Here is an 18067-nt window from a genome sequence, read left to right on the forward strand (position 1 = left end):
TTCCTTGTGTCCTCCTAAAAATTTCCTGTCTCAAACAGTAGTCCATGTCGGACAATCCAAAGTGCTGTTTAATACGAACGGCAAAATCCTCCCACGACCGAACGTTACCTTTGATTAGTCTGAACGATTTTAATGCAGGGCCCTCCAGCATTCCGGGGATGACAGGAATAAATAAGTCAAAGGGTATCGAGTTACACTCAGCAATATCTTCAACCCATTCCAGAAACTCTATTACACTGGAGCCATTCCCTTCCCCAGAGAAATTCAACTTCCATTTCCTTATTACATTGAACACAGGGTTCACGTTACCTTACAATCACTAGCAGGTCTAGAATTCGGGAAAACAGGGTCAACACGGCGCTCGTCGAGGGCGTGATTACTACATGCAATGGGATGCCTATTGTCAGTGCATCTATCACTGTTACTACCAGACACAGGCAATTCGTCAGTTTTAGCAATACGTTTCCTCTTATCTCTTTTACGGTTAGACAATTCTCCCGTGAACACCTCACTATCGTCACTTATCTCTAAACCTTTCTGATTTTCCATTACGCAAACTAATTCTCAAAGCTAGTAAACACCCAACACATAAATTACAGATAACATTCAAAATTAAAATATAATGGCTTCATAAGGGTAAGTCAGGGGAAATTTGGGCTTCACTTAATATATGTAACATAATCTCCATCTCCAGTTCTATCTCGTCCGAGTCTATTTCGAAAGGAGATATCCTAGTCGAGCACGCATCTGCTACCATTTGAACCACACCCCACCCTTACCGACCAGACACCTACGCATTAAAAAAAACCACAAGTCGGAGGAATCGAGACATGGACCCCAACTAGGAGAGGCAGACAACAGCCCCGAACTGGAAACAGCGCTCTCAACCCTAAAAAAAAAATAATAATATAATGACAAGGGCAGTACTACAGTTACTAGCAATAAACTCCAATTTAAAATTAAAATGAGGGTTTATTGGCAAAGTAAAATTTAAAACAAGAAGCAGGAAAATGAAGCCAATAATCAATACGAACCAATGGACATAAACATGAACATATCTTCTCAACATCGTGGCGTGAGCTCAACTTTACTGTTAATTGAACACACAAGATATTAAAACTGGCTCACTGTTTTAGTAATGACCTCATTACATTAAGTATTAATACCTTTGCCTTGTTTACATAAGACTGATTAAGAATGGAGCCCAGGTGATCCGGTATAGCTTTCCTATGTTTTAAATGGATATTTAACATATTTAAAATCAGCCTTTACTAGCATTCATTTCGTAGGATAAGTATGAATATAACAGGTATGTCTGTCTTAGTTTTTAACTTTGATAATGCGGTGTCTGTAAGACATTCTTTACTGTCACTGATAGCTGATCGATGTGCATCTTTGTGCTTTGCTGCGTGAAAGCGATGTGTGTGAGTGCCTATGTTTGTTATTATGATCATAATACGTTTGGAATTTTGGTCTCCGACTGATTGCATTTTTCGTGCACTGCGTTTTATGGTACTTCGCCATCAATGAATGTACGACTTTCGTGACAACTAGAAGTTTCATTTGGGTCGTACGAAGCTCGGACCTGATGGGTTTTGGTACGTGATTCTCTCTGTCTCTTTTCCCTGTGCTAATTGCTTGAGTAGTGCACAACACTAGTGGAAATATACGAGACCTATGAGTGTGACAAGGTGAGTCATATTATTTGAATTGGTGTATGATCTTTAACTCGAGTGGCCGCTCGCATTTTTACTTCCCGACACTGGCATAGTGCGAATGTTCGAATGAGTGTTAGTGACTGAGCGAAGTGAAAAGATGACCTGTCGATTAGTTTTATTTTCATTTTTAATCCTGCTTGTGTACCTTCTATTTTGTTCTCGGTACAGCTTTATTTGTTTTGTCGTGTCCCCGCCTTGGACAGCCATGTTTATCTTATATTTAAGTTACGCGCTTGCCTGTAATCTCCTTGTTTATTATTTCTTTGGTCCAGAGATTCTGCTCTCTGAGCCATGTTGATACCTTTTTAAATCTCTGGCCCGCTTGTTTTTGATCTCTTTGGACGCGTGGGCTTTCGTCTTTTGTGAAGGTGAGAAGTATTGTTTAGTGGATAATGCAGCATAAAGATGTGTGATATGAGTAATGTGAATCTCGTAAAAGGTCGAGCTTTTGGGCCGTCTGCACGGCAAAGGTATTAATACTTAATGTAACAAGGTCATTACTAAAACAGTGAGCCAGTTTTAATATCTTGTGTGTTCGATTAACAGTAAAGTTGAGCTCACGCCACGATGTTGAGACGTTCATTTGAGAAGGTATGTTCACGTTTATGTCTATTGGTTTGTATTGATTACTGACCTCATTTTCCTGCTTCTTGTTTTAAATTTTACTTTGCCAATAAACCCTCATTTTAATTTTAATTGGAGTTTATTGCTAGTAACCGTAGTACTGCCCCTGTCATAATATTATTTATATTATTATTATTATTTTTATTTTTGAGGGTTGAGAGCACCGTTTCCAGTTCGGGGCTGTTGTCTGCCTCTCCTAGTCGGGGTCCACGCCTTCCTCCAACTTGTGTTTTTTTTAAAAAATTTTTTTAAAAATTTTTTAATATTTTTTTAACGCGTAGGTGTCTGGTCGGTAAGGGTGGGGTGTGGTTCACTATTATTTCCCTCGTGTATCGAGAAAGACGTTCCAGTTACTTGAATTGTGATTCGGAGGTATTTTTAGGCATTGTTATTCCTGAGCCTCTGACCTTTGAACTGTATAAAGTCCTGCTTTGCTAATTTACCATCTTTCCTGAATACTACGGACTCAGTTTTGTTTCTATTTAGCGCCATTTCATTCTCATCTGCCCATTCTGTGATGAGACCCATCGCAGTTCAATTCATCTCTATTCTCTGAGGCCAATGCCATGTCATTGGCATATATGTATGCATTTACACTCTTAGTGTATCTCTTGATTTTGGCTGTCACATCATGTGTTAGAACATTGAATAGTAATGGACTCAGTGGGTCGTCCTGAAGCACTCCAATAGTTTGGCTGATCCATTTAGATGTGCAAAGGTTGTCACTTATTTGTACGAAATTTTCTGTTAATATATTTACTGCTAGTCTTGTTAGCCATGTTCTGCCAATTAAACCTTCCAGCTTCTTCAACATTTTTGTCCTGTTTACACTGTCAAAGGCCTTGGTGTAGTAAATGAAAACTACATACATCTTCCCTCATTCTTCGGCAATTGCTCGGTGGATGTCTTGATATAGATTTCCAGCTGCCATCAAAGTTGATTTGCCTGATCTAAAGCCATACTGCCCTTCTGGTAAAAGCGGATCTACTGCTGTGCCTATGCACTGGGTTTGCAATTTTGTAAGCAGTTTGAAACCTACTTGTTCCAGTGCAATTCCTCTGTAGGACTCAGGTCTATTCACCTCTCCTTCTCCTTTATAGAGAGAATCTTTATGGTTGACTTCCTCCAAGATGATGGAATCTTCCCTGTCTCTAAACATCTGTTCAGCAGCTCTGTCCATACTAGCAATAGGTGTGGTTCTGAGGCTTTCAGATGTTCATTAAAAATTCCATCCGGACCTGCAGCTCTATAGTTCTTCATGGCCTCAATAACCTTCTTTACTTCAGCTACTGAGAAGGGTGTGCACTGTTCTATTCCATCATTTGTAATGATTGTAGGTGTTGTGTTATTGCAGCATAGTGTTTGTTCCAAGTGTGCCTCCCAAACCTCCATTAGTATGTCTGTTGGAAAGCGTTATTGTCTTGTGCGGAGTGCTTTGTACGGATCTTCTTCAATTGCTTTATTAGTTCAAGATTTTGCCTTTCCTCGTATTCTACTCTTTTTTGTTTTATTAGAAATTTGTATTCCTCTCTAATATTCTGATAGTCTACTAGGTCAGTTATCTCCCTAGTCTGCCTTGCTTTTCTTAGTTTCTCCACAGTTAGCTGTCTTGTTTGGTAACAAACTCTCTCAAACCATTTTTTCGCACTACCTGTGATTGTTGCATTCACTGTCGCTCCTTTGATATAGTACTAAATTTGGGATAATTCCACAACTATTTGTCCTTTTCTGATTTCCCCCAGTATTTCTTGCATTACTCCTATATTATCCTCCAAGATATTGGTGTCTAGTTTTCTCTTAGCCCCTTTTTGTTCATTCTGTATCATCTTTAAGTTTTTGCGTCTTAATTCTGTAATCAATGATACATGTTTCCGCATTGCCGAGCTGCCTGTATACGTTAGTAAGTTTTGTGTTTTTACTTCAAATCCTTGTATTAGCACTAAATCAATTGCATTTCCACCATTGTGACATAGGTATGTCTGCATATTTCAATCATTCACTAGGATCATACCCTCTTCATTTAGGTAGTTCAGTATTAATTCTGTTTGCCTACTCGCTCTATCAATTGGGCAGTTTAGATCTCCTGCAAAGATAATGCTTTCCCCTTGCAGGATTATGTTGAAGGCACTTTGCAGGCTGTCAAAATCAAATCAAAATCTCTTTATTTGCAAATGAGGTGTCTACCTCAGTGGCAAATAATACACTAAAATATATTATTGTCAAGCACTAAATATTAAATTAACAATAGAAGAAAATTTTCCTATAATACAATACAATTTACACTAACATTTTTTTCTATTAAACACACAGCTCATCCTTAATAAATTTATATTGCTTACAAAATTCTACTTATATCACCTCCTGTACTACTTAAAAATATAGTCAACTGATATACAGTATGTGGAATTACTTCAAATGATACTATATAACTGGTATAAAATTAAACTTTATATTGCATTTATTTACTTTTTTTTTTAAACCCATTCTGGAACCTAAGTAGCATAACGACCTGCTGCGTCTTAACCAGAGCCCCTTTTGCCACCAATTTTCAGAGTTCCTAAAGGGCCTTCACAGCTACCGTAGCGGTCCCAGGGCCCTCGAAGTCCCCACTGTACTTCACCCCTACAGGCAGTCCCCTACTTTGCCTGTCCAAACTCCTTAGACCAGGGGATGGAATTAATTTATTCACACACATTTTTTAAATTTTATTTACAATAAGCTGCACTGGTCGAATGCCCTCTAACACTTCATTTATTTTCTCTGTTGCTATTTATTCTCTTCTTGAATATCTGTACAGATTTTGGAAAAGGATCAAACACTACCCCTGGTAAACTGTTCCACTCCTTCACACCCTTCCCAAAGAATGAAAATTTACCCCAATCGCTTCTGCTAAAATTCCTTCTAATTTTATATTTGTGGTCAGTCCTGCCGATATAATTATTTTCCAACTGAAGCCTCTCACGGATATCTCCCCATGCTTCTTCTGTATAGGCTCTATATAATCCTATAAATCTAGTTTTCTCCCTTCTCTTACTTAAAGTTTCCCACCCAAGTTCCTTTAACATTTCTGATACACTACTCTTTCTCCTGAAATCCCCTGTTACAAATTTTGCTGCTTTCCTCTGCACACTATCTATTTCTTTTATTAGGTATTCTTGGTGAGTATCCCAAACACTGTTTGCATATTCCAATAATGGACGAACCAAGTAACTTTTTTCTTTTAATTCTTTATCGCATCCTTTAAGTAGCCTCATTATGACATGTAACGATCTGTATGCTTTCCCAACAATGTCATCAATATGACCCTTCCAGTGCAAATTACTTTCAAATCTCACACCTAAGTATTTGCACTTGCCAACTTTTGGGATAACTACCTCATCCAAAGTATATTCAAATTCAGTTTTAAAGCTCCTGTTTGTAAAAGTTGTAACAGTTGATTTGCCTCCATTAACCTTCATATTATTTTCTTCAACCCATTGTTGGATACTTTCAAGGTCCCTTTGTAATTTTGAACAATCCTCAATGTTGTTTATTTCCCTATGAACAATTATGTCATCTGCATACAATCTTATTTTTGATGTTATATTGTTCCCTAAATCATTTGCGTATATTAAGAAAAGTAACGGACCGATTATACTACCCTGTGCAATTCCCTTCCAAACTTTCTCTTCCTGAGATACATTATTTCCTACTTTGACTTTCTGAACCCTTGAATTTAGAAATGTTTTTATCCAACGTGTAACCCTTATGTCCAATCCTATTCCCTCCAATTTCTTTAATAATATTCCATGTTCCACTCTATCAAAGGCTTTGAAAAGATCTATGGCTATGCAATCTAACTGACCTCCTGAATCCAACTGATCTGATATGTCCTGCTGAAATCCCACCAGTTGTGCCTCACAAGAAAATTTCTTTCTAAATCCATACTGGCTCCTCATGAACCAATTTTTATCATCACATATCCCTCTGATGTACTTTGATATTAAACTCTCCAGTATTTTACAAACTATACTGGTCAGGCTGATTGGTCTGTAGTTCTCTGGTTTCCTTTTATCACCCTTTCCTTTATAAATTGGTATTATTATAGATTCCTTCCATTCCTTTGGTACTACATTATTATTTATGACATAGTCAAAGAGAAATTTTAAATAAGGGACTATGTACCACCTCATTGTCTTTAATACCTCCCCAGTAATTTGATCACTTCCTGCTGCTTTTCCTTGCTGAAGCAGTTGGATTTCTCTGAAAATATCTTCATTTGTGAATGAGAAGCTTCTTGTTTCCCTCTGTGTCTCTCCCTCTCTATCTTTTGTTACAGTTTCCAACTCCTGACAATCATCTACTGAATCTCTGAATTCCCTACTAAATAGGTTTGCTTTCTCAGTATCTGTTAAATAATGTTCACCCCCTTCTCCCACCATTGTAGGAATTTGGATTCCCTTTCCTTTTTTATTCCTGATATATGAATACAGTTTTTTCCATTTCCCTTTGTGATCATTACCCTCTTGAAGTATGCCATTCATATAATTCTCTTTTGCTTCCTTTTTCACTCTATTCAGTTCCCTCATTAGCTGTTTTCTAGTTTCTCTACTCTCCCTACCCTCTTTGATTTTCCTGTTTACTATTCTACATTTTCTTTTTAATTTTCTTATTTCCCTTGTATAATAAACAGGGTCCGAGGTCAATTTACCCTTCTTAACGGGCACAAATCTCTTCTGTCCTTCCCAAATATTTCCTTTAAATTTAGCCCAAAGTGTATCCACATTACTCCCTTCACTTATCCAACAACTGAATTGTGATTTAAGGTAAGTCCCAAATTCATCAACTTAAGTTTTTTTGTACATTTTCTTGTCTTGTGTGACCCTCTTATTAAGCCTTTTTGGTACGAGTCCTACATCCATTATTACAGCCTTATGATCTCCTATTCCTTCAATTACTTCAGTTTTATTAACAATTTCCCATGGTTTAACCAAGAATACATCTAGTAAGTTATTGAGACGAGTCGGTTCTTGTACTACTTGTGTAAATCCTCCCTCCCAAATTAACTTATTTGCCAGTTTCTGTTCATGGGCTTCACTTGCAGCTCCATTCCATTCAACTTCAGGCAAATTTAGATCTCCCCCAATTATTACCATATCATTATTATTGTTTTTATGAGTATAATCTATTATTTTCTCAAAGATTTCCATGTCTCTTTCCTCTCTTCCAGGCCTGTATGTTCCTATAATTCCCACCTCCTTCATATTATCACAAACTAATTTTATCCCTAATATTTCATCCCTTTCATCGGTAAACCATTCATGTGAACAATAAGTTTCCTTCACCAGAATAAACACCCCCCCCTCCCTTTTTATCTCCTCGGTCTCTACGATAGACTGTGTACCCTTCTGGAAATACTTCTCTATTACTCACCCCTTCTCTCAACCACGATTCCACTCCTATCACCACATCAGTCTTATAAGATTCCATCAATGTACCGAATTTTAATTGTTTATTTACTACACTCTGACAGTTTACCAAGAGCAATCTCAGACCCCCTTCCTCCCTAAAACTTGACTGTTGCAATTGGGTAAGTTGAAATTCTTTACTTTCCTGAGTTTCATTTTCTAGTTGACTGAGCCAGCTTGAAGTACAGGTGGCTCTTTCTACTAGTTTTCCTGGTCAGTATTATAACTCAAGGGAGTTGCCTGTTTTACAGTACATATCTTAAGATTAATAAAATCTAGAACAATATTTGCTATCTTTCGTTTACCTGAATTGTTGAAATGGAGGCCATGTTTTGTATAACAGTATCTCTCAAAACTGCTGCATTCAATAACCTGAGTATTCCCAAAATGTTTACAAATTTTAACAATATCTGTATTGACCTTGTCCACATCAATGTTCACACACGAGTCTCTAATCAAATCATGCCTGTGGGGCACGTTCACTACAAAGACGTTAGTGTGGGTCAGCTTCCCTAGTGTATGTTTAAGTTGTGATCTTACATTCTTGGCGTCGCCGTGAGCTACGTTGTTCGTCCCACCGATGATAAGCACTGCATCGCCGCTCCCGAAGTTCCTTGTTGCTTCTTCTACGTTTTCCAGGACACTGCTGATAGAAGCTCCTGGATATATTTCACCGGTTGCTGCTATATTCTCGTCGTTTTATCACCCCCACAATTCCCCTTCCTTGGCTATCACCAAACACAGCTACCTTTGCTGATTTAGGCCTAACTGGGTCTTGGATCTGAAATCTAGGCCTAAATTTTAACGTCGGCATGGCAACAGATCGCGATGATTTGGTATCACGCGCGCGATCACTTTCTTCCAGAATTGAATTATTTTGGGCAGAAAACCTATTTCTGATGTTTATTTCCGGAAATTCGGTTGTAGATTTCTTCTTAGCCGGCCATCCATTAACTACTTGACACCACGTGCTCGAGTTTGTTACTGGTACCGGTATATCACTCGAAGAATGGTCAGTCCCAAATTCTAGCGATCGCAGTCTTTCTTTTAATTCTTGATTTTCAACTTTAAGAGTCTCATTGTCCTTTTGTAGAATGTTTATAATTACTAATGCACTTTTATATTCCTCATTGATTGTTTTCTGTGCTTCATCGTCAACGCCGTCGCCAACTATATTCCGAACACACTGCTCACAAATCCAGTCAACATTTTCATTAGTTTTTACGTCTCTAGGGCAATTTCCGCACTTATAATGCCACCATCGATCACATGAATCACACAACATTCCATTTTTCACTAATCTTCGACATTTTCCGCACTTTTCGTCACATTTTACAGTTAATTTACTCGGAGGATAAAACACTACGTCGCCATTACCGGGCGCCATTTTGAAAAAAAGTCTAGTATGTCTATTGGACTGCAGTCAGGGCGGAAATATACACATATGCTTATACCAATATTTGCATCGACCAATAATAAGTCGTTTTCTGTCATCAATAGTTGGAATGGGGCCAGATTTGGTTTAATCAGACAGGCCACCCTGCCAGATGGTCTTCCTCTGACATCTTTCTTTGCTAAAGCATGTATGTTATAGTATCCTGGGACATCGGTTCTGTTTTTTGGAGTTGCAAATGTCTCTGTCAAGAGGCATATATCAAAATCTCTAAATAAATCGTTTGGGAAATCATTTTATCACACCTCTTAGACCTTCCACATTCCATAGGAGTACTCTAACCTTGTTATTTATGGGTTGTTTGTTGTCTGGTTCGGATAATTTGGTTTCAAGTGGGTTTCTTGTGATCAGGATCCTACAGTTCCACGCCCGTATTCCTCTGGCGATAAAAATTTAGATTGAATCTTCTAACCGTTACCCCTTGTGGCCAGAAATCTAACTGTTTCACCTTTTCTAGTTCTGCAAGTGGTATGCCAACCTTGAGGGCGCTATTCGTGCCTCTTGATGGCAGCTGTTCTACGTGTGTGTTACCCATTATTCCGTTGTCCTTTAGGTATTTCGTTAGCTTCACCGCTTCAGTGTTGTGGTACAAGCCTCCAACGTACAGCCAGGCTGACTAAGACTGGAGTTCTTTACTTCCGACAGTCTTTGTTCCTCTTATACTCCGTTTCTTTGTACTCTAGTGTTTACAAACTGGTGGTCTTGGGTCTTATTCGTTTGTATTACAATAGGTCTGACTTGTTCATTTGTACTTCCCCTTCTCCCCATCATGATTATTGTTCCACGAGGTTGAAGGCTGTCGGTTGGAAGATTTATCTGTGTACTGTCCGACTTGTGACCTTTTTCTATATTCTGGCACGTTACTGTGGCATAACTGTATGATGTTTTATTATTTACTAGGCAATCTGCTTGCTGTAGTTGTGCCTCACGTATGAGGGTCATCTTCTTCAAGAGTGTGTTCCCATATCCTCTTATCTTGTCCTTTAGTTCGTCGCAGGTCTTTTTATTCTCTTCCACGGCTTTCTTTATCTTTCCCAACCTCTTTTTCTTCTTGCGAGGGTGTGTTTATGCCATATGTTTTTAGGTGGTTCCTGCATTTGTTACACATCCAAAGCAAGTTCCCTTTCTTGCTTTTGAGGGCATTGAACTCCATAGTTGTCAACGATGTGCAGTCTTTATGGAACCATCTTTTGCAGTTGCCATCACAGCCGACAGCACCACTATCACCATCAAAGGTATTATCGTATTGTGGACATTTATGAAGTATTTCTTTGTTTGACATTCCTGAAGTGTTGTTGGTAGGCATGGTACACTCTATATAAGATACTCACTATATACTATATAATTTAAAATGTTAATTCAAAATATTACCAGATTTTGAACTTCCAATTATCTTCTCCGGGAGATTTGTTATTGAGGTTGATATGATTGTGTCTCCATGTCTCTCTCTTCTCTTTAGGACTCAAGATGGTGGATTGACTATCTTTATTCTCCGCCACACAACACACTCCTAATGTAGAGTGCGACCTTAGTGTGTTTAAAATCTTTGACAAGATGGCTTCTCACAACAAGAATATTTCAACACTAAAATTTCAATTTTTCTCTCAGTATTCTCTATTCTATTAGTAAGTAGAGACTTTAATATATCCCAGAAGCTTAGTCTACCTGATTAAATCTGTATTACCACGTCGATTCACTCTGTAACTCACTTCCTTCGTCAATCTTGTAGCCACGATGATCACACGATGTTGCTAGGAGTAATCAGATAATCCAAATTGGTTCCTGCCACATATGTCAGTCCTTCAAGTTTACGGAAGGTTTATCATACTACTTCTTCACATAAATGCTGTAAACCGTTCTCCTTTATTTGAAAATATTGACAGTGGCTGTCTTACATCCCCTCGCCGTACTGCCATTGGAACAAACATGACCAAATTAATGGAATGGTTGTTTGGACTTGGTATTTTTGAAAATATCTGAGGCACATTTGTGACTTGACAATGGCCAGTTTTTGAGGAATAAAGATATGTCATATTATTCATGCCAGTTATTCTTCTAGTCATGTTTGGTGTATATGCAGCTTTTGTGGTACTTTGGAGAGTCTACACTTTCAACAACTGTGAAGATGCTGCTAAGGAATTGCAAGAGCATATACAGCAAGCAAAGGCTGATTTGACGAAGAAGGGCTTCAAGTTTGACACTAAGGCGTGACATTTACCTCTGTGATTACCTGAAATATTTCACCAACTCTGAAGTGAAAACAATTCTTAATACCTCAATGATGAATGCATAACCACTATGTGATGTATTAGTGTATTTATATGCATATAAAATACATACAAATACTACTACTACTACTACTACTACTACTACTACTACTACTACTACTACTACTACTACTAATAATAATAATAATAATAATAATAATAATAATAATAATAATAATAATAATTTGAGCTTGATATCTGCATTAGTTACCCATGGGTGAGAGAATATTGTTTTCAAGTTATACCTGTTATCGCACTTGCGTCAATATCCCCCCTATAACATGAAACAATTTCCACACACTGTCACACTCTTCGACTTTGCCTTTGTCCTCACTATTTAACCACACACAGGCTACCTCACTCACACAGCCCTCCTGTTGGCATTGTCAAAGTCCATGGTTCGTAGCCCGGCGGTCTCGTCGGGGACCACCACCTTCCCATGGTGGGTCTGCTGGGTCCTGTCAATAGTGTCTTAGTTCTTGGTGATGTTGATCCGCAGGTCCTCGCGTGGCGTTCGAAGCTCCGCTGGCTTTCCCCTCGTTCATATCTTGGTGTTCTGTCAGGTGTCACCTTCGTTTGGTTGTCGGTTCCGACCCCACTGGTTCTTCGTCTCGTAGAGGGGGTCCCACTGGCTGTGTCCTTGCCATCGCTGCCTCCATCTCCTGGGACATCGTCTGGTCCTCCCCGTGGTTCTGCTCCACGCTGAACATCCTCCCTGGACGGTTTATGGTGCCGTGGAGCTTACTGTGGTTGGCGAGCGCCTTGCCCTTGGTTTCATGCTGGTACGGCCCATTCACCGTCGTGTCGTTTGGGTGTTCGGTCTCGGCGTCGAACACCCGCGACATTCCATCGGCGTGCTGCGTCCCCTCCCGCAGCCGCCTCTGCAGTCGGCTCCCGGCTGGTGAACATCGCCGCGCCCGCCGAACTCTCCCACAGCTTCTTTGCAGGTCAAACATAACTGTGGGCTGCGTCGTACTTTCTTCTCCTGTCCAGCGATTGGGTATTCAGCTCCCTCTTCTGACGTCAATCCGGTCTTGAACTGGGCCCCGATTTTCTTCTCGAATTTTCCCAACTGGGCCCCGATGTCCTTAGCCTGGGCCTGAATGAAGGAAGTTAACTGTTTGAGCAGCACAACGGTCCTCTGGTTCTTCATTTTCGAGTCCAATAGATTCAATAGTCCTGTCCACGGTCGCCAGTTAACGTATCCACACAGATGCACATAAGATGCTGTCAGTTGGTACAATACTTTTATTTACAAATATTCGCAAATTAATATACACATAACCTTAATCACCGTATCGCAAAACAAAAACACTTCACTTGTAGGATATTAACAAAGCCGCCATCTTTAAACAGTTGACAACTGACACGAGTAGAGAGTAACTATGCAGTGAGATGGACAGCAGACAATGGTATAATAGTAAACAGGGTGAAAGTCAGGTTGTAAGTTTCACCACGAGGAAAAGTCCTCTCAGTTTTATTTACAGTGTTGGGGCATTGTAAGTACCCAGGTGTTAATAGAAGGGAAAATCTTCATTGCGGGTAATCGCTTTAACGGTATTGTAAACAAAGGTTACAGGTCTCTTCATATGGTTATGAGGGCATTTAGGGGTTATTGTAAGGATGTGAAGGAGAGGGTGTATAAGTCACTGGTAAGACTGCAATTAGAGTACGGTTCCAGTGTATGAGGCCTCCAACCAGAATTAATTTATTCAAGAACTGAAAAAAAAAGATCCAGAAGTAGCACAATTTGTTCTGAGTGATTTCTAAAAAAAGATTAGCATTACAAAAATATTGTACAATTTGGGATGGGAAGAACTAGGACTAAGGAGACGAGTTGCTAGACTAAGTGTTACTCTCCGAGCTGTCGGTAGAAATGGCACAGAATATGAGTGTAGCTTTTAAAGGCAGAAAAGATCATAAGATGAAGATAACATTGGAATTCAAGAGGACATATTGGGGCAAATATTTGTTTACAAGAAGAAGAATTAGGGATTGGAATAATTTACCAAGGAAATGTTCAATGAATTTCCAACCGATTTGAAATCATTTAAGAAAAGACTAGGCATAAGGAATCAATCAATCAATCAATCAATCAATCAATCAATGTACTGTAGGAACAGCAACACTGAAATGGTTTGGACACATGATGAGAATGCCAAGAGAGAGAATATCAAGGAGAACACTTATGGATATAGGGTCTGCAAAGAGGCCTAGGGGACGGCCGAGAATGAGATGGAGGAGCTCTGTTGTGGACAAATTGAGGAGTTGATAGCAATAAAGTACTAGAAGAGGGGAAGGTGGAGGGCTTTGGTACACTGCTCTACCCAGAGAGAATCTGGAAAAGGGAATGGATGAAGAAGATGACTGTAGGAACTTTCAAATCTCACAGCTGGAATTATGTGGCTGTCTCGCCTTACGTACACTTGTGAGCAAGTTACCTGTAGTTACAATCTTGCCCATATACGAACGGGGAAATTTAGGTAGGTAATGAAAGGTTTTCTCCAGTGTCAAACACTTTTTCCCACTTGCACACTTCTAGCAACATGACTGACAAGTTACTTTAGTACTTCTCCCTAAAAGATGAGTGGAGAGCAACACCCAACCCTCCCTCTCCCTCCTCTCTACAATACAAGTTTCTAACCGTATTACACTGGGTTAAACCCACCACTACTTATTTACTCCAGTCATAGCAAATTTCATTAAAGGAGGCTATTTCTGACCCTGCTCTTCATTTTATACCAAATGTAACATCATTCATTGGTTCTTATTTGTTTCTCCAGATTTACATCAAGCCAGTCATAGAGAGAAGCAGAAAGGGCTGGATGGAGTCAGGTGTTAGATAAATGTGAAAACCTTACAGAAGAAAAAACACCATTGGAATCTACGAGTATGGCCCAGATTTTTTGCATACAAGTGAAAATATAGTACTACTATCACTGGCAAAAAATAACTGTACCACCAATAGTCTCTCAATTTGTTTTACCACGTAAAAACCAGTAAACTAATTATGAAATGATGAAAACAATGCTTTTCAGCAAACAAACTCTTTTCATTATGTTTTTCCTTGTTATTTTCAGCACCAAACAATGGGTATCATTAAAATGTGCAAAATGCATCAATTTTCTTCCAAATGATTCATTGGTTTTTTGGCCACCCACGTGTTTATAACAACAGGTATTGTCCTCCTCCAACTATGTGACTGCTATCACATGCAAATTCAACCCTTCAATAGATTCTGGATGACAGTCGTCAATGCTGTTCCATTCTTCACTTTACCCCATGCCTGGCGTGAAGGGTATTTATATGTCTTCTGCATGCTAACAAGCTTCCTCAATCCTCAAGCTGTATAAACACACTGTTCTTTAAATATCTCCAGTACTAATCAGTATTTTGATACAAAATTCTGAAGTATTAATCATTACTCCATATTCCATGCATTTTAACATATTTGCATACCTGATCAGTAGATTTTCAGCTAGTTGTACTTGATATTCTGAGAAATGTTTTTAAAATATTGTCTGGAATAGCCGTAAATACTTTTTTTTGTCCGTATATGTCGTCTGTAGGATGGGTTTTATGGGAATATTCCTCAGTATCGAGACTTTAGTCCACTCCTATTGTAATATAATTTCCAGGTATGACCACATTACATCTAATGTAACATAACTGAAGGTACAATCGATGTAGTCACAATATTTTCTCTTTCACCACCACCATCATGAAGACCACTTTTCATCATCACAGTACCTTACATAAGATTCAAGTTCATCATCTGAGCATATAATTTACCACTCTTTTGAGCTAATCATTTGGAATGTGTCACCACTTGTTACGTGAAACAATGGTGGCACTAAACTGAAAGCGAAATCGAAATATTAACTTGTGTCTCCCTTGTTCATGGGTTCTAACTGACATACAATAACCTCGAAAGGAAATGATTTTGGTTCCACCTTATTTAATATCACTTCAGATTCTTAAAATCATCATCTTCTTCTTCTTCTTCTTAACATTTATAAATAGCTCATTTTTAGGTACAAATTTCATCCCTTTTATGGGACTTCTTCAACCAATACAATTGATAAAACCAACAGTTACATGATTAAAAAGCTTTTAAAACATCAAACATTGCACATAAATTTTAAACTGCAGTTCCAACAGGTGTACTGTCAAACTCAGACTCTCAGAGCCTCACAAAAATGATTCCTGAACACGTGCCTTGTTTATCTACTTTTCTAAGCTGCAAGGAAGGAGAGAGACCACCAGGGCGCTGAAACATACCAACACCAGGTAGTGGGAGGCACACCTACGATCGGTAGAGAGTTGAGAGTATTTTGGAGCTGATGTAAGTTGCTTTTGAGGATACACACGACCTCTTAACTCTGTCCTAGCATGTCCTACACATGTTAAATAGAGTTGATGCCTGGAACGTACTGGCCATGCCTTCCTATTTCATCCATCATAGTGAAGAAATTCATCCATGATCCTGGTAGCCTGAGAATGGGCACTGTCATGCATTAATACAAATGGTACCACATGTTCAATTAGAATCTTGTCAATATACCTCCGAGGAGTCAAAGATCTTTCATCGATGAAAATGAGTTCTGTGAAAGCCTTGTACGAAATACTAATAATGAATAATGTTAGTTGCTTTACGTCCTACTAACTACTTTTACGGTCTTCGGAGACGCCGAGGTGCCGGAATTTAGTCCCGCAGGAGTTCTTTTACGTACCAATAAATCTACCGACATGAGACTGTCACATTTGAGCACCTTCAAATACCATCGGACTGAGCCAGGATCGAACCTGCCAAGCTGGGGTTAGAAGGCCAGCACCTTAACCATCTGAGCCACTCAGCCCGGCACACACATTTTTACACAGTAAAGTACAGTAACTCAAATACTGTTACAAACGAGCTTACTGGTTTGTAAAATTCTTCAGTTTCATTTGAAAGGAGCCTCAGAAGTTTAAACACAATGTTGCAAGAAAAAAGAAAAATCTTTTCATATCACTGTTGGCTGGTGCGTATTCAATGTTACATATGTATCATGAAATAAATGAATGACTAAATGAACTGCAATGAACTTTAAATTATTTTCATAAAACTACAAATGACAACAATTTTAAAGAAAATAAAGGAGGCCCATGCTTTTACCAGTGAATCTAGTTTACCACGAATCAAATTGTTCATAATAACAAATTATAACACACCTCTGATGAAGTTGAAGTTTTCTCCAGGGTGACCATGATACACATCCTCCTGCTCCTCACTATACAGACTATGACCCATGTAGCGAGGATGCAAAAACCGTGGACGCCAGTTGCTACTAGACCCATAGGGAAAAAGTTCATGCCATGCACCCAGCATACGATGTTCGTGTGGGACGTTCAAAGCAAATGGATTCCGAAATGGTGAACTTGGACGAGGAGGCGGGGAACGTGCCCGAGACCATGGCTGATGATTCAAAACTGCTGTGTCAGGAATCAGGATGTCATTTACCCGCACCAAGGGCACCGTGAATGCATCGTGCTGCTGATGCTGTGGCATGTTACCAGTTGTGTTGGTGACTGAGGTGGGATGTGTATTCTGAGCTGCCGTTGTTGTAGTTCGTGTTTCATACTGCTGCACCCTCACCATGATCCCGCCAGGACTGCCGTTACTGTCATTTGTCACAGTGCGACGGGCTGGTGATGCTCGACCTGGAGCACGATCGAAGGAAGGAGACTGACCTCCACCTCTCCCAGATGGTATCAATCGGCCAGGATGCATTCCTAGCGAACTGTGAGTCTGATGACTACCACTACCGTTACTGCTGTTGTTGCTACAATTATTGTTGTTTGAATGGTGAGTGAAATTATGATTATGCCTTGCAAGACAATTCATCATACGAGAGCTCAGTCTTCTACCACATTCCCCTCGCCCACGACTTGATCCTCGATCTGAAGAACGATCTCTATCCGGATGCTCGGAACCTGTATCACCATGCACCCTATGGCGATGATACCTACGGTACATCATCCCTCTAACTCGGTGCTCTCGATCACGATTTCTGTCACTTGATGTAGAATGGTCTCCACCAGCCAGAGTAGCATCTAGAGCAACTGGACTTCGTAGACGATGAACCCACTGGTGCTCCAACTCTCGTCTGTAATAAAGAAAGGAAATAAAAAGTCTCCATCAGATACAATTCCTTGTTAAATACAGTACAACCTCTCATATCCAGCTAGGTTTACGGTGATTCATTTTTTTAAATGCACTTGACAAGTTAATGTTTTTGGGCCGGGGTGTAATAAACTACATTACTGAGTTGGAATGTAGCATAAGAAGGAATACAAGGATGAGGCGCACACTGGGATTGCGAGAGATGGGGAGGTTGTTTACTTGAACTCACGTTTCATCCCGTTTCATTCAGAGTTTGTTAGTCGTGAATGTTACAGGACAATATTTATTATCACTGTGGATAGAGTGAAGATGCACAGTATGTGTCATTTTTATTAGCGTCACAATCGAAGCACAGTAAAAAGAAAAAAAGGCTGTAGTAATAATGAAACAAAAGC

The 18067-nt window shown here is 39.4% G+C and overlaps 2 protein-coding genes across 5 annotated transcripts in view; one reads left to right on the forward strand and one right to left on the reverse strand.

The window, feature by feature from the left end:
* LOC136877569 (serine-rich adhesin for platelets) overlaps positions 1 to 18067 on the reverse strand; it is a 467126-nt gene that overhangs the window by 58323 nt on the left and 390736 nt on the right. For all 4 annotated transcript variants that reach the window (XM_067151717.2, XM_067151719.2, XM_067151715.2 and 1 more), the window contains one exon: positions 16721 to 17655. In XM_067151717.2, the coding sequence (XP_067007818.2) occupies positions 16721 to 17655 (935 nt within the window). The remainder of the gene's footprint in view (positions 1 to 16720; positions 17656 to 18067) is intronic.
* LOC136877572 (dolichol-phosphate mannosyltransferase subunit 3-like) lies at positions 11229 to 11532 on the forward strand. The gene has a single exon (XM_067151724.2). It carries the CDS (start codon positions 11283 to 11285, stop codon positions 11451 to 11453), a length of 171 nt encoding a protein of 56 aa, XP_067007825.1. The 5' UTR covers positions 11229 to 11282; the 3' UTR covers positions 11454 to 11532.

This window comes from Anabrus simplex, chromosome 7 (genome assembly GCF_040414725.1).
Source record: "Anabrus simplex isolate iqAnaSimp1 chromosome 7, ASM4041472v1, whole genome shotgun sequence".
Classification (NCBI taxonomy): domain Eukaryota; kingdom Metazoa; phylum Arthropoda; class Insecta; order Orthoptera; family Tettigoniidae; genus Anabrus; species Anabrus simplex.